Raw genomic sequence first — 25587 nt, forward strand, 5'->3', positions numbered from 1 at the left:
GATAAAGTTCCTTAACTCCTATTTAGTTGACCGCTCTCAGTTTGTAGTGGTCGAAGGTTTTTAGATCTGCTTGTTTTTCACCCACCTCTGGAGTTCCGCAGGGCTCTAACTTGGGCCCCCTTCTCTTTAACGTTTTCGCTAATGACTCCACCCTCAATTGCTCTCGGTTAGCATATGCAGATGACCTAAAGGTTTTTCCATAGGATTAACTCTATAGCAGATTGTGGTCAACTGCAAGAGAACATCAATACTGTACACCATTGGTGCACTTTGAACAGGCTTAACCTTAATGTTTCCAAGTGTAATGTGGCCAGCTACTTTCGAATCAAAAGTCCAGTTGTCTTTAATTACTCAGTTAATGGAGAGTCTCTGGCAAGATCTACCTGTTTTAAAGATCTTGGAGTCACCTTTGACCAAAAATTTTCTTTTATCCCTCACATTGAAGATATTGTTTCTAGGGCTACTTGCATGCTGCGCTTTATTATTAGAAATTGCAAACTTTTCTCGAACACTGCCGCACTGCCAAAACTCTCTACTATGCATTTGTTAGATGCAGGCTGGACTACAGCTCCCTCATTTGGTCTCCCATTTACAACCAGCACATTCACCTATTAGAATCAGTCTAACGGCGATTGCTTAAATGTTTGGCATAAATTAATATTTTAATTTATTTTTAAAAGGAAATAGAATGAAGTTGGTAACTGAAGCTGTAAAATACCTAACCAATTCATTTAAAAAACATAAATTTATCTAAATTTAAGAATTTTCTTAGAGCATTGAAGGACTTTCAATGTTCTAAGCTTATTATGAATCTCGTTTTGGAGGGTGATTCATTAAAATACTCGGGTAGCAAACCTTTTCTTAGTTTCCAAATCAAAATCACTGTTAGAAAGTATAAATGTTCGTTTACTCTCATTAATTTCAAAATTCCTAATATTTCCGTTATATGGGTGCACCATTTTAAATCCCCTTCTAAGACCATGTTATACTTAAGTATTAACTCTTTATCAAGCAGAAGGCAGTTCTTTGATGTTTGCTTTGTATTTAAAGTCCTGAATGGTATTGTTAGAAGTCCAGAGTGTCTCTACATTTTCTCTATATATGTATCCTCCTACACAACACGAGATAAGGAGCTTCTCCATATTTCCTTTTGCACGACATCCTATTCACTCAATAGACCTATTAACAGAATAGCTTCTACAGTGAATAGATTTGCAAAAGATCTTGACTTTTTTGGTACTTCTTTAAATAAATTTAAGTCTTCAGTTAGTCTTATAATTTTACCTAGTAGGATAGTATCCACTCTTTAGGTTAAGCTTAGCTAAGTATTGTTTATTAGAAGTATAGTTATTACTTAAGATTACTGTTATAGCTACTAATATATACTTGAAATGTTGTATATGTTGACCAATGAATAAATAAATAAAACTTTGAGTTTTGTACTGATCAACATTGCTTTGGTTTGTCTATTGGAAACTTATTATTACAAATTTCTTCAAAAATAACAAGATTCTGTGACAATACCCTTGATTGTAATTTCCAATGCAAGTGGTCATGCAAATTGAAAAATATTTTATTATTTTGAGAAGCAGATTGTACTGACTGAAATTGAAAGATGATAAAGAGCTGTTAAACTCGATATCAAAGAAATCTGCAAAAGTATTTCCAAATATACCTTGCCTCAGGAACTATAGTAGCTACGACCTTGCGAATGGTCTCATTGGATTCAGAAGGACAATAATATGAGAAATTCGCTGCAATGAACCTATAGTTTCCTTGTAATTGACTTCCAAGAATTTCATTTTTTTTTTGTTGGGATAATTCAGTTCAATGATTAAGTCTGAAAAACTCCTTAATAATTCCAATTTTTTCCTGGATTGTTCCTGAATTTATTCAAATTCAAATATGCTTTATTGTTTGAACAAAATATTGTTATAAACAAAGCTTCACCTAATCCTAAAGAGACAGAGTTACAAGGTTAAAATTATATTTAAAAATACAAGTTACAATGACAAATCAAAGTTAAACAGTTAAAATTTACATTTTTTTTTTTTTTTTTGAATTAATAAAATCAACTATATCTAACTTTTCTTAACTAAGTACAGTTCAACATTTAGGGATAAAAAAAAAGAAAAACATTTATAACAAACAGGTTAGGAAAAGAGCTAGGTCTCCCTTAATTAATTAAAATCTGATTGTCGTTGAAATATTCAGCCACAGAGTAATAAGCTCGACCACTCAGAAATCTCCTCAAGAGAAACTTAAATTTGATGAGAGATTTTGCCCCTCTTAATGTCCTCTGGTAGGTGGTTAAAGATTTTTATACCTTCATAAAAAATTGATCTCTTTACCAAGGCAGATGTTGGAATGGGAAGCCGCAAATTATTCCGCTGGCGGGTGACATATCGTGGATTCTGTAGGACAAACCTGTATTGATGGGAGAAAATAAGGCGTGCCACCTCCTGTATGTATAGGCAGTAGATTGTAAGAATGCCCTCCCTGATAAAATATGGTCGGCATGATTCCCTAGGTGATATCCCGCATATATAACGCACAGCACGTTTCTGTAGAACAAACAACATCTGTAGAAGATAGTTGCTTGCACTACCCCAAAAGCAGACACCATACCTGAGATGGGACTCAATCAGGGAAAAGTACACGGCTCTCTCAATCCCCATGCCAAGCTCCCGACAGGCCACCCTAACAGCAAAACAACCCACAGAAACCCTATTGCTGAGACTCCGTATATGGTCCTCAAACTTAGTTCCTTGTCAATCACCAGACCCAAAAACTTATTGTTAGAAGAAGGCGGGACAGGGCAGTTAGCAATAAGAATATTATCAAGACTACGGTTATTTGTAAAACAAATTAGTTTGGTCTTCTCTGGATTTAATGATAGTAAATTTGCCCTGAACCACTCATATATAAGTTGAAGATCAGTCAACATGGCTATTCTCAAAGAGTCGGTATCATACCCATGCTAGAGAACGGTGGTGTCGTCAGCAAAGAGCGTGAATTTTCCCTGGATATTAAGTCGGATGAGGTCATTAATATATAGGAGAAAAAGTATTGGTCCCAGTACCGACCCCTGAGGTACTCCCCAGGCAACAGATTGATATTCAGAATACTCCGACCCCACACACACTCTCTGACGACGACCCTTCAGATATGAACAAAACCAACTCGCCGCCAAGCCCCTAAAACCATAGTGGAAGAGCTTCCGCAGCAGAACCTCGTGACTGACGCAGTCGAAGGCTTTCGACAAGTCACAAAACACAGCAGCGGAAACTCCACCACCGTTAGTCTGACAGTAGACATCAGAGAATGTCTTATGGTTGCACACTCAAATGTAACCACAGAACACAAATATATGTAACTAAATAAATTGCTGTTGATCGCCAATCATCCATGAAAAAACTTTAAGGTTATGTTTGCGTAAATTCTATTTTTTTTTTGTTAAAGCAACGCCGGCCAATTTCCCCGACTGGTGACAAAAAAACTGTTGCCAACATTACGAAATTCATTTAGTAACATTTTATCCGAATCTCTGGGGTAACGGCCGTTCCTGCTATTGGCCCCCCTGCCTCAGACAAGACGAAACTTGCTCTCTCGTATCGATCAAGTAAAGAAGGGTGTTGTGAGTATTGCGGAACGTCAAAACTCTGATCGCCAAATCGTGTTGTTTTCCCTCGATTTCCTTCAAATAAATTACAAAAATAGACGGAATGTGGAAGTAAAGTGCCCTAATTATTATTTACGAGCGTTTGGTATGCGCCGTTTTAATTTCGTTCGTTTATCTGGGCTCGCATCCAGATAGTAGTAAACAGAAGATGTTGCAACATTTGATCCAGTATTTCTGGCATGAGATAGTTAACAAATTACAATAACACCTAAAGCCCTGCAGAAGTAAGTATTCATTTTGTTTTATTATTTAAAGTATTTGTTTGGTAAATTTTGCTCTTTTGTTTGGTTTCCTTTCAGCACATTGAGGTTAACACAGCTTTTGTTCTTTTTTTGGGTCAGTAGGGAGAAATTTTCATATATCCTACTTGTGTCCCATATATCAAGTGAAATCTTTATATTTCTTACTTTCTTTTCAATACAGTAAATAGAGAAATATCAAAATATTCTTCTCAGATACAAACACATCCTGATAAATTATTAAAATCCTATTAAGTACAGAAGAGGCAAGATATACTTGAATAATATAAGGGTATAGATATAGCCTGCAGATATAAGGGGACAAGTAATTTGTATGGGAGGCCTATAACTGACTCAAATTAAATTCAATCAAAAAGAAATGGGAACTGGCACAATAGTTTTCTGAGGACATAACAAAAATTAGTCTGTAGTTTACAACATTATATAGAAAATTGGTTTTTGCATAGGTAAATAAACTGTGAGCAATGATCTCTGAGTACTATAAACTTTGTTAAAATTGCAATGTTATCTTTCTCTAATCTCTCCTTATCTGAGTTACCCAAGTTCTATTTTCAATAAAAGATTTTATCCTTTTCAAGTGTACCTTTCCTGAACACCTTATTGTTCAAATTAGAAGACTAAAAGAAACGTATTTCTAGATTTAGCATATTCACCTTTTTTCCTATGAATTTCACCATGATCTTTTATGAAATTTTATCTATGGCTTAGTATCTTCCATTGAGAAAATATACAACATCAAGTTTCTCTAAATAGTTTTCCTCTGACATCAAGAAGCTCACTAGAGATAAAAAATATACATTTATTTTACCTTAGAGCTGAATGTAAACATCTTTCACAACTTATTCAAGCATATTCTGTTTACTGACCATTAAAACATTTGAGTAAATCATCTTGGTTCATTGAGGAATATACACCAGATGCAAGTCATTATTTATTAAGAGTAAGGTAATACATCAAAATGAGAAGATTCTCGTAAATGTTCCATTGCCCAAGATATTATTAAAAATATTCCATTGTCAAGGACTGACCTAGTTGTAGCACTGTCTGGTTTGGGTATGACAGAGGATGAGTGTTCTTTCTCTTCTGAGCCAGATTATTGATGATAGATTACAAACCAAGACTAGCCATGATATTTATCATTTGAGTATCAGATTTATTATACTCAGAAATTAATCAATTGATGCCTGAGGAAAGGAACATTTCTGGATGTGCTTTGTACCCGAGTAATTCCAAATTCAAAAATGAGTAATTCTGTCTAGTTTTCACAGCAGATAAAGACATATTGGGTAGGTAGGACTGCAGATAAGTTTTCTCCAGGACGGGTATACTTTTTCTAGCATTAGTATTGATGCTGGAGAACCTTTTAAGGGTGCATATAGAAATAGGCATAGTGATTCAGGGTATCTGGCTGTTAAGATATAATAAACTCCCTATCAATTATTTGGATTTGGAGTGTCCTACTCTCATTAATTTGAAAGAAATAACCTTCCTGAACCACCCATAATATAATATAGTTTTGCCAAAAGTTCTTAAAACAATAAGGTTCACAATAAAACTCAACTCTGATACATTCTCTATATTTGACAGATGTGTCTCATCATCATTTAAAAGTCACCAGTTAAAATTGCTTATATTATGCATCCTGTTAAAGGACTGGTTAGACTTTACCATCAAAATAGAATAATAAAAATACATCAATTTTCTATTGTCTACTAATGTCAATAGATCTAATGTCAACTCCTTACAGCTGTTAAGAACAGGATTTAAAATAAATGAAGATACTTAGGTGTCATAGTTGATAAAAACTTGAAATTGGCTAATCATCTGGTTTGGTTATCGAGGTGAGAAAGTTAGTCTTCAAGTTTTATGAGCTACTTTCAAAATGATATTTTAAAAGTGATATTTTACTGAATAGCTTTACTAGGATAATATACTTAACATCAGAATTGGTTGTCAATTAACATAAGAAATATCACTGAATATGATATGTTCGTCAAAAGCCCCTTATTTACAACAATTACAAAAAACATCTTAAATGAATAAATAATTCTCAGATTCTATCCTATTGAAAAATGTTTCATTAATCTTAATATCTGTTTATTTTAGTACATGCAGGTTGTAAAAGAAATTATTTTAGTCTATTATATTATAGAAGCTAATTTAACCCCTTTCGATTTTGCATATACAGATTGCTTGTACTCTAGGTGCAATAATTTGTTTAAATTGTAAGGTGTTATTTAATTTGATTATTGTATCTTACATATCCGAGTTCTATTTTCATGTAAAAATTTTACCCAGTTCAAGCACACCACCCAAACACCTATTTACACCTAAGTGCTTGTTAATAAAATGAGTCGGTTTGTCAGGTTAAAATCCTTACTAAGGTCAAAGTATATGCTTAGAGTGGTCCAGCGACAGATCTATAATTACCAAACTCACTTTTATTTCCTTAGAGAATTGACCTTTTGAAAGAGGTATTAATAATGTAGGAAAGTGGTACACTGATCAAAGAACCAACTATCTTTAACACACTACAAGGTACCTCAGAGAGTCTGACTAATTTTTTAAACCAGTTTTATTTATAATATTGAATACCTCTAATTCATTTATAGATATCAAAAATAAATACTTTTTTGAGAAGATTTTCTTTCTCTAGCAAATCTTTCTAGTCTGACCAAGTAATGACTTTATTTAGAATGTACTCAGAGTTTTTCCTTCAGATCTCTTTATGTGCTAGTTGTAATAAGAATATCAATCATCATTGAAGTAAAATGCCTTTGCATAATTCTTTGCCATATAAAAAAAAAATTAGGTAAGATAGGTGCAAGCCTATGGAAACCGCAGTGGGTTGGTATCAGGCATGTCACAGCGAGTCTGGAATTGACTCTAATTCGCCTTGACATTACACAAGTATATAATATAAATGTTCAATGTTGGTACTGATAAAACAGAGTCTAATAAGGCTTTCACTGGAGTAAGTTTCAAAGTTAAATGAACCCATTCATTATACTAATGCACTTATGCTGAAGTAGCTAGTATACCAGATGCAAGGAAATTATGCCAAATCTACTACTTATATACAATTTTACTTAAATTTCTTAACCTTTTGGGTGAATTAAATTTTTTTGTACCTCCTATACACACAAGAAGGCCAGTTCAATTTTCTTGAGAATACCCGTACCAACTTAAGCAGAAATGCTCCTTTATACTGAGCCTGTTCATGGTTTAACACCCTAAATAGTGAGAATATAATTGATCTTTTTAATGGCTCTACAACTGCTTTTCAAAAAAAAGGTGATGCAAGCATTATCTTTTGCAGCATAAATTATTGGTTCTCAATTGATTACAGTTAATTCATTAAAATTCTTGATTCGATCAGTAGTAGGTGGGCTGGAGGTGTTTTGGGTGCTTTGGATCAGTTTTAGGGTCGGTTTTTTCAATTGTACTACTCATGATTGCCTTTGGGTGGGTTTACTCTCGTTATATGCATAGTTTGTTAGTTGAGTTGTATTTTTTTTTTACCATATTACTCATAATTGACTTTTGTATTGGAATTTTCCTGTAAAAAAAATAAATTTAAAAAAATATCATGATTCCTATAGGCACATATGGTACATCTCCTAAACCGACCGCCGAGTCCTGTTGAAAATGAGTTCCAGACCGAACTCTGGCTCAAGAACTTCAACAGGGCACAGGAGGGCAGAGTCCGGAGGCCACCATAGGCACAGTTCGTCCAGTTCGGGACATAACCGTTCAGATTCCGGTCAGAGTGTTGGCTCCGATCTACACGGCGATCGGAAACACGGACACCACAGGTCCAAAAGTGGGGTGCACGTCTCCGAGAGGGAATACACTAGAGATAATGATTGTAAGTGTTTTATTTATTTATTTATTTATTTATTAACATAACATACATTTTACAGAGTTATTTCTTAGCTGCTAATTTAAATTTATTCAGTGACATAAAATTATAATAATCAAGCTCTGCACAATACTAGTGGATGAGAAGTGTTACTGTACAGTACAGAACCCGTAAATGGAATTGTAAAAGTAGTCGGACACTCAGGGCTCTTAATACAGTTATTCAAAATCTTTTATGCATAAAATACATGATAATATTCCCTTCTGTTCCAAGATAAGAAATTGTCAACTTCTATTCCTTCCTCCCATTCAAAAAGATGTGTTTAGTCTGGCACCATGAAAAAACAATGTCAATATTTCTTTGCAGTTTTAATATATCAGAGTATGAGAGCTGAACTTTAAAACTCTATTAGGGATTCCATCAGGGCCTTTTTGCTTGTTTAGATCTAAAGAGTTTAATATTTTTTCTACTTCATGGGCACTTATGTTTATTATGTCAAGTCATGCATAGTTAATTGATCATTCATAAGAATGTGAATCGAGATTAGGATGATTATTTGGCCTACATATATTTTTTTTGATAAATAACATTCTTAAGTTCCTTGGAAATGGGAATTTATGGGATGGTTTAAAAACTTTAAATTTTATTTTTATGGTTAAGTATGTTATTATATTAGGTTAAACATAAGAAAGCAAAAGTGTCACAGAATAAAACATTTTTCACATAACTAACCTTTATAAGCAAGAATCCCAGAATATTGTCAGAATTGCAGCGCACAATGTTTGGAAGGTTATAGTCACCCATTATAATGACATTCTCAAATAACTTACAGCCGTTAGAGACAGTTTGAATGTGGGGTTCATATAAATGCCTGTTTATATACTAATTTTGTTAAATTTAGACTTAAAAGAGGCCATGTTTAAAGAACCTTTCGGAAATTCAGTCTTATGCTGGTGGATCCATTGTGCTTTTATAGCAAATATTTACATTATGTGTATCTCCGCTTTGAATAAGGAATTCTGACAGATATTCTAGTTCATGAAAATTAAGTAATTTATGTACAGTGCAGCTTATACCCAAAAAATCTTCTTTGGGCCATATTAAGACTATAGACCTGCTTTACATGCTTACTAACATAAACTCTCTGAGGCAAATTTCTAGTAGATGTTACACAGGAATTTTTAATTTTTTGGATTATTTATTTATTTGGTTCAGTTAAAAAAGGACCATATAAAATATTTAAGCATCCAGCAACACTAAGCACTAAACTCTTTGTGAGGATTTTTTTTGTACTAGCTGGAAAAATATCCTTAAATTCATATAATGTCTGTTGACAAATCTTATTTACATGCGCATTAAATGACATTCGATTATCCAAACAAAGGTCCAGGTTTTTTACTTAATCTACCCATTAATATTTAATTTACTTGGTGCCCCATTATAATTTCATTTCTTGGGAACAGTGTTTTACCAGAATTAATAAAAAAGTGAGTTTTTGTCAGCCCAATAAGAGATCCTCTGCATCTCCATACTTGTGATACCTGCAGTAAATTATTTTATGAATTAAGTCAGCCCTAAATAATATAAAGAGAAGTGAAGTGTGCACAATTTCCAATGTTAACAGGTCTCATGTTTATTCTACAGTGGGATTACTCAGTCCCAAAAAGGTTGATTTATAAGAACTATTTACAGCAATGAGTACTCTCTCTCCTCCCTAGTTTTTACTACTGGTAGTAAAGTTCCTGTCCGTTCTATATAAGGCTTAACAAGAGTCCAGAAGTTCAATATCAGGATTCAGCCAAGTCTCAATTAGGATTATTATAGTCTTTTAGCAAAAAACTTTCTTTAGGATGTTTTGCAGTTAGGTGTGTAAGGTTGGAGTTGGGAGTTGAAATGGCTAGGATAGTTTTTTTTTCTTATTTTTTTCTTTTCGAATCCCATCTCAGGTATGGCATCACTTTTAGGGGTTCAGCTACCCAATATTTATTAAAAATACCTTTTATGCTTCAAAAAAAAAAGCAGTTTATTTCATGGCAAATGTTCACCAGAGAGAGAGCCCTGTAGACCGCATATTAAAACACTCCGAATTGAAGGAGTCTTTATAAAGACTCATTGGTAGATGGTTCCATTAAGGCTTTTCACAGCCTTGGTCTACCGCTGATGCTTTATTTAAAAAATATACAGTATTTTATTATATGTGAAACTTCTATTTCATAAAGACCTTGATACAGGTTTTGGAAGATAATATCTTCAGGTGGTTATCCTTAACCCTCCGATGCTAAAGGATACCTGTAGCGCCATCCTTGATTTGTTAAAATCTGAGTTTCATATTGAATTGACCTTCAAGATTTCTTCTTTTCAAGGATATGTTTGCTATTGCTATCATAGATTGTTCATCTGAGATCTTCTATCTTTTATGCTGAAACCATTCCGAGTTAGCACCCTCTATAGTTTTTTTTTTATAAGATATTGTATATTGGGAAATTAGTAAAGGGTTTGCAAATATGAGCTTTTTTCTTGGAAGCTTAAAATAATAACGTAAATTAATATTAAACCCAATTGTCCCAATTCGAGAGTGATATCTCCCATGGTATATAACCATGGGAGAGTTTTTTGACAGAAAATTTTGAATATATATGTATACCACCTGCAATTATGGTCTCTTGGCTTGGGGTCATGCACCTCAAGCTAGGAGAATCTTTAAACTACAGAGAGAGCTCTGAGGGTTGTCGAGGGTCTGGGTTTCAGGGACGATGTGAGAGACTCTTTCAAAAAACTTAAAATTCTTACACTTCCATCACGGTATATCTTTGAATGTCTAATATATACAAAAAATAATTTAAAATAAATATACCCAGAGATCAGAAATTCATACTCACAGCACTCGACAAGTAGATTTCTTGGAAATGCACTTTCTAAGACTCAATAAACCTCGTATCTCAACTACTTATTATGCCCCAAGCTTTTTTAATAAACTTCCTAATAATATTAAAGCTCTAAATGAAAAACATTTTGCTGCCTCAGTAAAAAAATTGCTTGCTGATAGAGCCTTCTATAGCTTTGATGAGTATCTACAAGCTCAACTGTGAAAATTGGTGAAAATGAAACAAAAATAGGTTTTGGGAAATTGAAATTGATATTGGGGTCTCCAAAATTTTAACTGTTTGTAAATTGTGATTATTTTATTTTGTATTTTGTGAAATTGTATCTTGGGTGTTATTTTTTTAATATTTTGGATAAGGATTCCAATTTGCAATGTAAAACTTTAATAATTTCTAAGTGAAATAATTTTTTAATATGTCATCATCTACTTGTGACGATTGTAAGAAAATTTTTTTTTCGTTAGCATGAATAAACTTTACTTTACTGCAAAAAATACATGATAATATTCCCTTCTGTTCCAAGATAAGAAATTGCCAACTTCTATTCCTTCCTCCTATGTTTCTGCATTCAAAAACATGTGTTTAGTGTGCCATTACCAAATTTTAGTCTGTTATCATCTTCTACATGTTTTAATTTGGGGTATAATTATAAATGAATCCAAACATAAGTTTTTGAAACATACACATTTTTAAGTGTTGGTGTCCAAGGTTAATGACTGATCTTCGGGGTGACTACTCACTTCAAACTCGAATAACTGCAAAACTACTTAAGCTACTGTAATGAAATAAAAAGCATGATATGCAGCAGAATATTCCTTGTAAATATCGCTTAAGATTCAAACAATCCAAGCATAGGTTTCTGAAATATTCGCATTTTTATGCAATAGTGTCCAAGGGTAATGACTGATCTTCGGGGGGGACCACTCACCTCAAACTCCAGTAACTGGAACACTATTTCAGCTAACGTAATGAAACAAAAATTAGTCATTAGCCTGCTTTTGTTAATAGAAAACTTTGTATCTCTTAAAAATTCCTTGAACACCAATTTTAAAGGAATGAGGAAACATTTTTTCTTATAAATAATATTTCTTTAGTGCACAATAAAGTGGAATTCCGTTCGGCACAAAGTGTAAATACAGAGGCTTATCATGCGAGGCCCACGTCTCTTTACCCATTAAAGAGCAGCACGGATAGCGGATTGGTGGGTCCGGACGCATTGCAACCTGAAAGGGAACCGATCAAGTTCGAGATTAACCTGGTGGGGGCTCCGCCGGAGGTCGAGCAGCTTGTCAACAACATTAAACAGGTTGCAGAACAGTTTTTGTACCACTGGAAAACGTTTCCTATTAGTAAGTCTTGTTTGGGTCTTTCCACTCTCTCTCTCTCTCTTGTATGAATAATTTACTGTTCTTAGTTCTGCCCAGTCCGGTATCGCAATGCGACAGTTTTCCCACGTCTCAAGTCTCTTCGGATGGTTCTTTGGGGCGTTGCAAGCAAAAGTACCACTTGAGGGATCTGTTTATAGCACCCTCGTTTGACGAACTGGACGCGGTAGCGGTGGATGCCAAAGGAGAACCCCGGAAACTTTCCGGGAAACAGCTGGAGTACATTCGGGAAAGGGGGTGAGTGATCAGAGCGAGTGGTATATAGTTCGATGACTAATGATTACGTCAGTCGTAGTAATATAATGATGATTATTAATTAAATGCTAGTCTGAATAGAGTTTTTTGTAAAGCTTGCACAAGGATAAGTTTGGAAAACCGAAAAGGTTGAACCAGGAACAGCTAGAAAGTATAAAGTTATATGGGTATGTTTGATTTCTGTTTTTTTTTTTGGTGTTTTTGGGTTTCTGTGATGGTTGGGTCGGTTTTAGGGGGCATGGAATTGTTTATATATAAATAAAAAAAATAAGCAGTTTATTGCTCCCTTAAATTGCCCACTTGTGGTTTTGTTACTTTGCCTGTGTTATAACTATAATTTGGGTGAATACGGTTTGATTTTTTTGCAAGATTTTTATGTTTAAACTGTGCTGTGTTGTAGTGAAAAGTTCGTTTAATAAATTTAGAATTGATGGTTCGCCTCAGAAGTGTTTTAGGTAAAAAAATTCAAAATTAAAATGTTCTTATTCCGTTTTTTATTGGTAAAACAAAATTGAATTTACTGTAAAAATTATGCCAGAAGAGGTCTTCAACTTTAAATAAATAAAGATAATAATTTAAGGAACTCATAGAATTTCTTCATGGAAATTCAATTTTTTGGAAAAAATAAATAACGAAAATTCAGAGCAAAAAATGTAAAGGGGAATTCTGGTAAAAAATAGCTATTATTTTACGAGTTTCGTCTAATTCGAACTGCAGGGGAAGACGGAGCACGATTTTACAATAACTTTATTATCTGGCATAAAATTATTATTTAATGTACCTACTTGGGAAAAATTTGTAAATTGATAATACTATAAATTATTTGTTTTTATAGCTACCAAACTAAATAAATTTTTCGCTTTGAATGCCTATAAACCTCCAGTCTGTGTGAACAATAATATGTGCAAGTTTTACTTATACCCCCCTTTCGTTCACCCGCTTGTCGCACTCTTTCACCAAACTTAACACGATTTTTTAGGGAATTCGAGGTGGACTCCCTGAACTTTCCGGGACAACAGCACCGTTGGCGCCTCTCCCAACTCCTCCAAAAAGGTTCGGCCAACAGTAGGGACACCCTACTCGACGACTTGGCGTTGGCTTTGCGATTCATCTTCGTTACCGCGAAAGGGCGAATTTTTTCGCACTTTTTTAGTGTTAAAGTGGCGGCCAAGTCGCTGATCAAAGCCCTACTTAGGATCCTGGACATTTTAATCGGGATTCCCAGCTTACAGGCGCACAATTTGGATGCGAAAATTAGGGAGGAACGTAGCAAGTATTTGGTGGCCGAGCTGGTTTGTAGAGTAAGTTGGTTTTTTTTTTTGGTGTCTAAAATTTGTAGTATAAAATTGTGTCTTTCTAGTTCAGTTAATCCGATCACGGACCAATACACTCATTTTAATCTAATCTCTATTTATTTAGCAAAATCTGCTACATAAAAATAGAATACATAGTATGGCATTTAATAAAATATTAAAAACTAATAAACTTAAATTAAAAACCAAAAAATAACGATAATATTACAATAATAGTGCTGGTATAAGGTACGATAAAGTACGAAGGTATTTGGTTCACAGACAACATACCTAGACACAACTGGGGTATAACGATTACATTTAGGGATCAGTCTCATAGCTCTATTTTGTATTATTTCAAACTGGTTTATTCTATATTGGGGTAAATTAAATAATAATGTCGAACAGAATTGCAGATGGGGAAGGGCAATAGCATTATAAAGCATTAGTTTTGTGTGCATTGATAGATTTTTCCATATGCCTGCTATAAATACAACTTTCTTTGAAAACTTCCTGATGATGTAATTAGCATGCGCATGAAAGTTTAGGATTGCGTCCAAAATAGTCCCTAAGTATTTTATTTCCTTTTCAAAAAGAATTTTTTCTCCATCTAGTGTCAACGTCTACCCGGCTTAATCTTGATTTTCTGTTAAACACACAGAATTTTGATTTATTAGTATTTACCCAATGTATTGTGGCAGAGCCAGCCAAATAAGTTAGTATGATCAGTGTTTATATTAGATACCAGTGCATTATAGATTTTTACCAACTGTGTAAATCATGGTATCATCTGCAAATAATACGATTTTACATTTTTTAACTACTTTTATCATATCACTAATATATAGTGTACACTGTGCCTTGCGATACACTAGACATAACATCAAGACACCAGACAGACAACTAACATACTTCCCAAGTAACATTTTCTCAAGCAGTTGGTTTTTAAAGTTGCCTTTTAGCCGCACCAAGGTTCTGCAATAGTCATTGGCTTGCTTGATGGAACTATTTAGGTTAAATTTTGTGCTAATAGGAACTAGGAACCTTAGGTAAATTAAAAATCTAATTAGTTCTAGTCAAGTGTCAACAATAACGTTGTTATGGCCATAAACGAGGGCTTGATGGTTTTGAGATAATAAGGTTTTGGAGAGGTTATATTTCAGCATTAATTTGGCAATCAAAATTCCAATATAGAACGATTTTAGCATTAAAATTACCTATTCAGAACCATACGGTCTTGAATCAATTGCCTAACTATTTGGCACTTTAGACGGCCTATTTAGGAAAATATAGCATTTTTAACACCTAAAGGACTTCCTAAAAGTCATATGGATAGTAAGATAACTTTATGGGGTAAAGTTTTTTCCAACTAGTCACAATAAAACACAGTTTGCGGACGGTCGCGACTATTAAATCCTACGTCATTTATTCTTAGAATACAGGGATGTCTTGGCACAAAATTGTAAGAAGTGATAATTTTAAAAGAAAAGTGAAGCGAAATTTCCAACGAATTACAACTGGTCAGGTAAATATGACAAATAAAATATTGACAATTTTGGTAGATTATAACGTAAAAAAAAAATTAGTTTGTAATAGATACACCGGAAGAAGATAATTCTCGTAATTTAACTGATGGCGGTCTTGGCATTGAACCTGATCCTCTAGAATCAGATATTCACGATGCCAGTACCAGTGGCTTAACAGAAAAACAAAAATATGAAATCCAATACTATACAATTTTTAAGTTTTAAATATTTAAAAATCTGCTTTTTATATGTATTATATTTTTGTATTTATTAAATTTACTAATAAAAAAATTCAAAATTTATTAAGAATATAAATCTAAACATAAATTACCTTTATTGTTGAAGCTTTTTTTTTAACTTTAAAAAGTCAAAACCTATTAAAAAAGAGTAAAATTAAATAAAAAATGTAATTTGTCATGAGTAGTGTTGTGAACGTTCACGACTTATTCGTGACGTTTATCCTCAACAGCACGAATAAGCATGATTCCGAACGTTACTCAAAAATTTAAACGATTCCATAGCGTTAGCGTTAATATTAAGTATAAATGGTCCTTTAGCAACAAGGTGTTGATTTTCGGGGATTCACATCGTATTAATTTATTGGAAATACATACAATCTTACAATCATTATATGTCTTCAATTTTTTTGTGGTGCTAATATACTTTGAATTGATATATTGCATGGGTGTGTTAAAAGAAAAATGATTTGGTACTCATAACCTCTAAACTTGCAACAATCTGTATTTATCTTTATCAAAATCGCTTTGCCTATCTTTTTTATATGAACTAAAATGAACTTACCTTTTTATGTACCTAAATACAGCCCTGTATACAATTTGAAGGATAAAAAAACACACTTTTATTTTCACAGTAACTGGAACCACCAAAACCAAATGCAAACTGAATTGCAATAAAGAAGACTCAAGAAATCCGGCGTAGTAATAAATAATGCCAATAGATCCTACTAAATGCCTAAAACCCATTTATTGAAATTCGCCCAGACTTTGCCAGCTAATTGGTTATTAAAAGTAGCCTATAAGTCCTGGAAGATGCTAGTTAGCACTGTTTTAGCTTTTTTTAAAACCCACTCGCATTTTTTTAAGCCTTTTGTCCTACGACATACCTTTTGACACTTACTTAAGTTATTATAGCAGCTTAAAAGCATATCCTGCTAGGCGTCCATTTTGAAGAAAAAATGTAATTCTTCCATTTTTATAAGCTATTCAAATACAGGGAAAAATAATGTAATATGTAAACAATTTAGATAATATATAAAGACACTGGAGCATTTAAGTACATATTATCACTAAAGCATCTCAGAAATAAAAATATATTAATTTTTTATTTTTTTATTGGCACTGAATAATGTTTAATTTGTAAGATATCAAAGGCGCGCGTGTTTTACAGTTAAATTACACCCAACTTTTTCAAGAAACTGGTGTGCGCAATGAAAATCGGTCATCTATTCCAGTATAATATGTTTTTTTCTAAAATAAAGTCATACTTACTGAAAATGTCGCCATTGCTTTTTATTTTGGCGTTGTCTTATTTTTACCCTGGCTGTATCATATTTAAAACTAAAAGGTCAGATTTTTATACTTTGGTATCTCTGAAATACTATATTTAAAACTAAATGGCAAAATTTTAATACTTCAATATGTATCTGAAATGCCAAAAGCCGGCCAACAGGCCAAACTATATAACCACCTAAAAGTCTAAAAGGACTTTGCTAAAGGGTTGTAAACAGGTAGGCGTAAAAGCTTTCAGGTTCTACACAGGTTACTTTTAGGCATCTTCGGGTTCGATAAAGGTTATTTCTATTAGCTATATAGGTTCTGTGATATGCGATCTGGTTTCAAATTGGCCAGGGCCTATTGGCAACGACAACCTCTTTAGGGCTGGGCCTTTTTTTACTACAGGAGGTTATGCGGGCTAATAAATAACGTTGTTTGTGCTTAATGGCATAATCAATAATTTTTCTTAAACAGGTTCTAGGAGTTATTTATAACCTTTTTAGAACCTAAATTGTTACTTGGGTTAACACGTTGGACTCTATTACATAGATAAGATTTAAACCAATTTAAGACTGTATACCCTTAATTCCTAATATCTCTAATTTTTTAATTAAAATATTCCTATCAATAGTTTCAAAAGCTCTTTTAAATTCTAAAAATTAAAATATAGTTATCACTGTCAATGGCTCTGAGAAAATTATCACAAATATCGACAACCACAGATTCACAAGAGTGGAAACCTGATTGATTGGAAACGATTATTGAATTTTGGTTGCAAAAATCAAGAAGTTGCTCTTTTACACAAACCTCAAGGAGCTTTTCATAGACAGGTACGGTGTTAATGGGTTTGAATTCATTGTGATTAACGGTATTTTGTACTTTTAGAACAGGAATAACAGTAGACAATTTCCAGGATTCTGGAAACATACCGTTGCTTAAAGAACTGTTTATAATATTTAACAGACGGTCACCTACAGCATAAGATACATCAGACAGCATAGCCTTGGATATACCACTCTCACTTCCTCCTACGTTTTTCAGGTTTTTTAGAATTTCTTTAATTTTTTTTAAACTCGGAAAAGATCTTATTAGGTTCAGGGGCCCTGGTAAAATGAGTTATCATATTTGGAGATTGTGGAATATTTTGTAATAACCACTTCTTGATTTACCAATTCTCCTTCGAAGTTTATTTGATTGGGCACTGTTTGCCTTTTACCAGGTAGTAGAGTCTTAAGATTTTTCCATAATTCCCTAGGATTGTTTTTATTTTCATCTATGCATTTTGCATAACATTTTTCCTTCTCTACACTATTTTATTAACAATAATATTTCTTTTTGCCTTTAGATACTCATCCCAGGCACCCTCACTTCTATAAAGAACAGCCCTTTTGTATAAAATATCCCTTTCATGCATAAGGTTTTTATTGTCAGACGTTATACATTTTTTATCCACATATTTTTGCTTTTGGATAGTCTTGACTTTAGGGCACATTTGGTCTAAGATCGTCTCAATATCCCCAATCATAGAGTCAGCCAGTAAATTTACATCAGAGCTATCCTTGTTCTAGTCAATAGCCAGCAGCTTTTCCTGTCATCATTCTAAAATTGTGTTTTTCTAGTTTCTTTTCTAGTCGGTTCTTTTCAATTTTTTCAGTCGGAAAACGAAGACGCCGTGGAGATCCTCTGCTCCTACCTGAAAAAACAACTGCGCAGGGCGGCGACCGAAAAATTCGAAGTGGCACGCGAGTGCAGTCAACCCCCGGTGGCGCTTCCCTACCGTTTTCTCACGCCCTCCGGTACCGAACTGGATCTGCGCCTCTGGGACCGGAACTTGATGCGAAAAGCGCTTCCGGTTCTGGTGTCGATTTTGGAACGGGAAACGCGCGGGTGGTTCCTACATTTCCGCGAGCGTCTGATCGCCGAACTGAGGGAGGAAAAGATGCCGGACGAGGACATCGAGCGGGAGGTGAACGAGGCGGTGATGAAGGAGTACCTTCAGCGGGTCTACAACAGTATTTTGTCGCATCCGGACATTAACGGCCTGGGGGAGGGAGTGGCTCAATTGTTGGTCCAGCAGGCGCAGAGTGTCGTTTCGATGCATCGCGCGGTAAGAAATTTATTCATCATTTAAACAGAGTAATAGAGATGTGCGGATAGTATCTATTAAGTATTGAGTAGGTACTATACTATTATCTGATACATGCTTCCACCTCAACTACTCGTTACTCGAGTACTTTTTTAAATCCCAAATTTCCATGTCACCGGTGGCTGCTTATGCCTATTAAATATATTTCCTAAGTAAAATATAGCAATATTGTTAATAAAATGAAATAAACCGCTGCCGATGGGCCCAACAATAATTAATCAATAATACGTATTTATATTTACCCGGCGTTGTCGCCAGCCGCCAGGCACTTGCTTGATACTTCGATACCCGTTACCTTGTTCAAGGTAAAAGTATTTGAATTCGTCCGTCGTGCCTGATTACTTGATTACTTTTCATTAGCATAAGTATTATAGTATCATTTTGTAATATCTTACTAAAACTTGATAACCCTCTATTATACTCAAAAAATATAACAAACGCAAAAGCAAGCTCTAAATTTAATGTGGGTATTCATATAAAATCTTAATATTCGCCTATACAGTATGTGTCAGCTAAATGGAATAAATTAGCTAATAAATAGACGGGATCATGTCGGAAAAAACGCTCGAACACGTCGATTGGTTTTTATAGTTGCGCATTTTTTTTTCATAAAAAATTTTTATACAGGGTGTATCAGATAACGGTGGTCAATACCAACTTGCTTAGTTTAAACATAACACCCTGTATGTTAATTAATTTTTAGATTCCTCAGATCATTTTGTCCTATAAATTCAAAAAATAACATTTACAAAAGAAAATTATTTATTTGCCGAAAATTGTTTCAACATATTCAAAAACTTATACATAATTCAAATCTAAACAATAATGTCAATGTAGGAGATGCTCAAAATGCTCGCCACGAACGTCTTGGCAACACCCTACCCGTAAATAGAAATTTCTTCTAACGTTACTCAGCATCTCAGGTGTGATCGATCTAATTGCCCGGGTTATTCGTCTTCGTAAGTCAGCTAAGTCAGTGGGTTTAGTTTTGTATACAATAGTTTTCACATATCCCCGTTAGAAAAAGTCTAATGGCGTCAGATCGGGAGACCGTGCTGGCCATTCCATCGATCCTCGTCTCCCTATCCACCGATCTGGAAATATTTGGTTGAGGTACTGCCGGACATTTATTTGGTAGTGGGGTGGTGCTCCATCTTGTTGAACCCATATCATAATATTCGCTGGAGTAATTAAATCGCTTAGAACATTGAATGCCTGGAATAAGCCTAGCTGCAAACCGTAGGCGAGGTTGTCTGAGTTTACCAAATCGTCAATGTCAAATCGACTTTCCAATTTCACTGCATATTTTTTAATGTTGTGTTCTATTTTGTAACAGGTAAAAAATGTACTCTTTAAAAGTTTCGTTCATTCGGTGACTAATAATATATACTTCGAGAGTAATCAACAAGTTTTACAAAAAAAAAATGAAGACAAAAAAGTTGATGGAAAAAAAAGCAACTTGGCAACGTAGAATACCTGTTTAATGTTTACAATGCATGTATCCGATGTTGCCTAGTTAGTACCTTAAGTTGCCAATATGTAAATTTATTCTTATGTATTTTGTATGTATACTCGGTTAATAACAGCTATGCTAAACTTCGCCAAGTTAAAAACAAAAGCCTATTATTATTATTATTGTTATTATTATTATTATTATTATTATATCGATTAAATAACAGTGGGCGCGGACTATAAATAAATAGGTTGCTGGCAAACGACATATGCTTCGTTCAAGACTTTTGGTTGCTAGATATCGACCTTCATTTTTGCGGCATTTCGGGTTCTAATAAAAAAATAAATTTTCTAGATTATAACAATATACTAAATTACACATTTTCCTAAAAGAAATGAAGGAAAAAAGCTTAATTTTGGTATGCAATACTCAATAGATATAATAACCTAGAAGGATCGGTACCATTGACGCATGTGAAAGGAACGATTTGAATTTTCTTTTTCCTAATATATGTGACCCACTTCAGACTTCTTTATCATTTTTCAGCAAAAAGGGAGTTTTTAGTTTTTATATTAATTTAAAAAAAACGCACTGAAAGCACTCAAAACAACAACCACAAAAATGGCTGCAAATTCTTGGAAGAGAGAACATTTGTTTAAAATTCCAGGATATCATGAAAAAATTACTTTAATTTCCTGGAAAAATGCTTCGAATTCCTAGATAACCGGTTAATATATCAAATTGCAGGGCATACAAAAACTTAAATATCTTGGAAAAAAAAAAACTTTAAATCCTTGAAAAACACATTTCAACCAACTCCAGAAACATCCCAGCTATTCCTCAACCGTTTGCTCCAAAACCACTTCACCATCGACTTTCCACACCACCTTCAATTTCTGAAGTGGAGATTTTGGGACAATAAAATTAATAGGTCATAATTCAAAAAACAGCTAAAAAGTATTTATATATTTTCCAACTAAGAAATGATACCTTTGCACGTTCCAATTGCCTATACACAGCTTGCTCATTCTAGGTATAGTGTGAATATAAATTAACATATAGGTAGGTTATACCATTTAAGTACCTATATTACCAACTCAACTCTTTAGGTGGAAAACGTGCAGCACCGTCTACAAAAAACCCTAGACGAAGTGAAAACGCGACTGAAGAACCTGCATCCAATTTTATCGCGGATAGAACCGTGGCTCAGAGCAAAACTGAGATGTTCCGAGCAGCGGTTCAGTCTGGAGAACCAGTGGAGCGCACACGAGGAAGCCTTGGCTCTCTGTAACTCCCAGAGGCTCTACCAAACCATTTATTTTCTTAGCAGGGACTTGGCTTTTATGAGAGAGGTAATAATGATACTGTTAACTAATTCAAAATTATTTAATCGTCAAATAGGCAAAAATTATACCAGTTTATGAAAAAGAAGATATCGCGACAAAAAGGATAGTTCATCGATTATAAAAAATCACATATTTCACAAAACATGTGAACTACTTTAAGTTACCCTATCCTAGTTGTTTATTATCTTATAATTAGGATGTTACCAGTACGGTGTGGGTAGGTTTTTTCTGTCCCAATCACTTGTAGCGCTCTCCTATGTAAGACTTAAGTTTTTAAGAAGAACTGCTCCACCATGGGGGCCGATTACTGCTTCACTCAACCGCCTTCAATTTCTGCAGCGGTTTTTTGTTGTAAAGTTAAATTAATTGAAGAGAAAAGAACAAAGTTCAATTTTGATTTGCTGCGAGCGTGTCTTCCATCTTACAACTGGACGGAGACGATACCGCGAGACGGCTCAAAGGCGACTCGCTGAAAGGTGTCGAGCGACTGACACAAAAACGCTGCCAGTGTTGTTACAAGGAGCTACATTAGATGTACTGCAAGGATAGATCTAATTGTACTTTTTTCACAAGTCCATGTTCAAAGAGGAGGGAATAAGGCAAGGGGAATTTTTAGTGGGAATTGGGAATCAAATTATATAGGTATTAGATAAATATGGTAAAATGTGAAATTGTTTTAACGTTTTTATATAATAATATAATATGTACATAATAATAATAATTGATTCATATTATTATGTACATAGGTACATTGTTTTATAATTGAGAATTTTCATTTTTCAAATCGACTAAACTTATTAACTGTAGTTTTATTAATAAAACATAATTATCATACAAACTAAAAACAAAAACACAAAAAATATTCTTTAAATAAAACAAAACAAAACAAAACATAAAAATAGGAACAGAAAAAAGGAACTACGCTTATTATTGCACTAGAACTGAAAACAAAATTAAAATTTTATTACAAGTGAATGTCATAAAATTTTAAATAGCAACTTAAGAACCTAAAGTTGCTACGTCTAGTATATATCTCGGTATATTATATAACTCCAAAAATTTAGGTGTATTATAATATATATTATAGCTACCTATATTATATAATATATTACATAATATATGACCTTTGTTAAAAGTGTAATCGTATAAAAGTGCTATTCAATTTCTACGATTACACTTTCTACAAAGGTGGTCGTATAATTAAATAGTGTTTTATCAGGCTTCCAATTTAGAGCCCCATTATTAGTGTATTTCATCTTATCCCTAATGTGAAGTAAAGCAGCACAAGTTGATATTTATAACCTATTTCTAAGAGTCGTTTTTGTTAAAGTTAATTGAGAAAAAACTCTCTCGGCGGTAGCGGATGAATGTGGAAGGGCTAATATAATTTTAACGATTGTCATTAGGTTTGGAAACATTAAATCACCCTGTAAATTTTTTTGTTCTGACACTAGTCTCCAAAATAAATTGATGTCATTGTTATGTGCAATGTTTTCTCTTAAGTCAACTAATAACTGCCATTCCATATTAGCTGTCTCTATATCAACAGAAATGTGAGGAAATAAATTTACAAATTGAGCAATTGACATAACTTCACCTGATAAAGCTACTGTGGGTGTAAAATTTGATGCACATTTTAAAATAGGATCATCAAATTGGAAACGATTTTTAATTTGTTTACACATTTCTACATAAAAATCTAAGACCCTCACCCTAAAATTTTGAACACGCTCTTTACTACATAAAATATTTGAAGATGTCAACAGTCCATCCACTTTTGCCCCTGCAAATAATTGGTCAAGAGGCACATAGTTTGCAGGATGTTTATGGTTTGGATGGAAGTTTTATCTAAGATATTTTTTTTAATAAAAGATCCTATAAGAGTTCTATACAATGCTGAAATTCTATTTAATAAAATTGGAAGCTTTGAACTTTCCGACTGTAGTTCTATGTTTACCTTGTTAATTAATTCTAAAACATAAGCCAAAAACAGTAGATATAATTTGTACTCTATATTTTGCAGAGCATTTAAAATGGACCTTGCACTGGGAAGATTAACCTCTATAGCTGCTCTTTGAAAAAATAAGATTAAAGAATTCCAATGCTCTAAAATTCTGTCCACAACATTCTGAAAAGAAAGTTAAAAATTAAAAACTACATTATTTATTTTATTAAAAAAGTAGGTACCTTTAAAGATAGCCACCTTGTCTGACTAGGGCTTTTCATTAGCAAAAATCTGACATTCCTTTAGCTCAGAAATCCTCTTGCTGCTATGGGCAAAGTATGCATAAATATCCCTTGTAAACTGCTCGACATTGTTTGGCAGTTTTTTTTGCTGCAGCTGAAGAGCAGAGGTGAAGGGAATGGCAAGTGCAACCTTGCACATAAATGTGAGACAAAATTTCCTTAAATCGAGCCTGGACACCTTTTACAACTCCCATCATGGTACTGGCGTTGTCAGAAGCAAAACCAATGACATTGTCAAATGGGATTCCATTTTCCACTAAAATGTTGTTTATTATGTTGAAGCCCTATCACTAGTCGCTTCTTCGACCTCAACCAAATCCAAAAACCGGTCTTGGATTTGTCCCTGCCTCCAATATCTGGTTACAATTACTAATGACTTTTTAACACTTAAATCTGTTGTCTCATCAATAATTATAGAAAATTTGACATTTTTTAGATCATTAATAATTTCAGTCTTATAAAAGCTGGTCCCAATACGCCAGTAATTAGCTTTGTAAATTTTAACTATTTCATATTTATATTTTTGGCAATATTTTAATCAGGGTACAGTTCTTTATTTAATAAAGGAAAGGTATCTCTCCTTAATTGCATTGACCTTTTTCTGCTGAGATGGCTCTTGCAATAAAGTAGATATTGCAGGTGTCTTGCCTGCGGCCTTAACTCGGTTTAGATGAAGCGAATTTTTTCCATGCCTGGTTAAATAGAATTTGTTGCCTATTAATTTAATCTGGCAATATTTGCAAAATAGGAAATCTTTAGTATTATCTAGCCAAGAAAAGCTTTCAGTTAATTTCTTTACATTAGGCACCAAAGAAGTTTTTCTTTTCTTTGTTGAAGATGCTGATAGGGAGGTCAGGGGGGCTTCACTTTGAATTTCAACATCATCTTCATCAACTTCTGTTTCCAATGTTGTCGATTCTGTAGATGTAGTCAGATGAGTTGAGGAGGTTTTGGCTGAGGTGCTTGCTAGGCTTTGACTTTTTGGGGGAGTTTTTCTTTTTTTTATAATAAATCTAAAATAAATGCAATATTTTTACAAAATGATTTTCATTTACTTTTTTGCATTTGACCTACCTATCCATTAAAAAAAAAATATAGGTACTGAAAATACAAAACAAGGCAATCACCAATAAGCAACAAAATACAAGTTCTCTAATTCAGCTATCAAATCAGCTAACCACCATCACCCACGCAAATACCTTCATTTTATTTTTAATAAAATTTTAAATTTTAACTTCAAAAATATGAATATAAAAAACAAACCAAAGTTAGGTTAGGTCTAAGTCTAGTTCATACGCTTGCGATTTGCGGAAAACGCTCCCATTGGTAAGTTCTGACGTATTTTAATGTACCGAATAACCGAATTATGCTGCGTCGCGTCGTCGTAGTAGATTTTCCGTTTCAGTGCGAAAAAATCAAACAGCAATTAAGGTTTGTCATTTGTACTTTTTTAAGATGAATTTTACTCTTGTACTTCATCCCCATGGATTGTACTGCTTTTGGCACAATTGTACCGTCTGTAACAACCCTGCCCTGGACGCTGCGCGGGTGGCGGTTATTTAATAATAATAATAATAATAATAAGACGTTTATTAGCCACCAATACAAAAAAAGCATAATTACAGAAGGTAATATGATTATATAGATGGAATTGAATATTAGAATATTAAACAAAGAGAGCATATTAAAAACAATAGGTTATATAAAGAATTTAGTTACCACAAGTAAGGCAACTAA

At 33.7% G+C, this 25587-nt stretch overlaps 1 protein-coding gene across 2 annotated transcripts in view; it reads left to right on the top strand.

Annotated features, from left to right (window-relative positions):
* The first annotated feature begins 3630 nt into the window (after positions 1 to 3630).
* Positions 3631 to 25587, top strand: part of LOC126737100 (uncharacterized) — a 53670-nt gene continuing 31713 nt past the window's right edge. The window contains exons 1-8 of one of the 2 annotated variants that reach the window (XM_050441812.1): positions 3631 to 3906; positions 7545 to 7810; positions 11781 to 12035; positions 12101 to 12308; positions 12422 to 12493; positions 13306 to 13627; positions 18313 to 18765; positions 21367 to 21609. In XM_050441812.1, coding sequence (XP_050297769.1) covers positions 7591 to 7810; positions 11781 to 12035; positions 12101 to 12308; positions 12422 to 12493; positions 13306 to 13627; positions 18313 to 18765; positions 21367 to 21609 — 1773 coding nt within the window. In that variant the 5' untranslated portion in view covers positions 3631 to 3906; positions 7545 to 7590. The remainder of the gene's footprint in view (positions 3907 to 7544; positions 7811 to 11780; positions 12036 to 12100; positions 12309 to 12421; positions 12494 to 13305; positions 13628 to 18312; positions 18766 to 21366; positions 21610 to 25587) is intronic. The other variant, XM_050441813.1, reaches the window with a different exon arrangement.

This window comes from Anthonomus grandis, chromosome 6, assembly GCF_022605725.1.
Source record: "Anthonomus grandis grandis chromosome 6, icAntGran1.3, whole genome shotgun sequence".
Taxonomy (NCBI): Eukaryota; Metazoa; Arthropoda; class Insecta; order Coleoptera; family Curculionidae; genus Anthonomus; species Anthonomus grandis.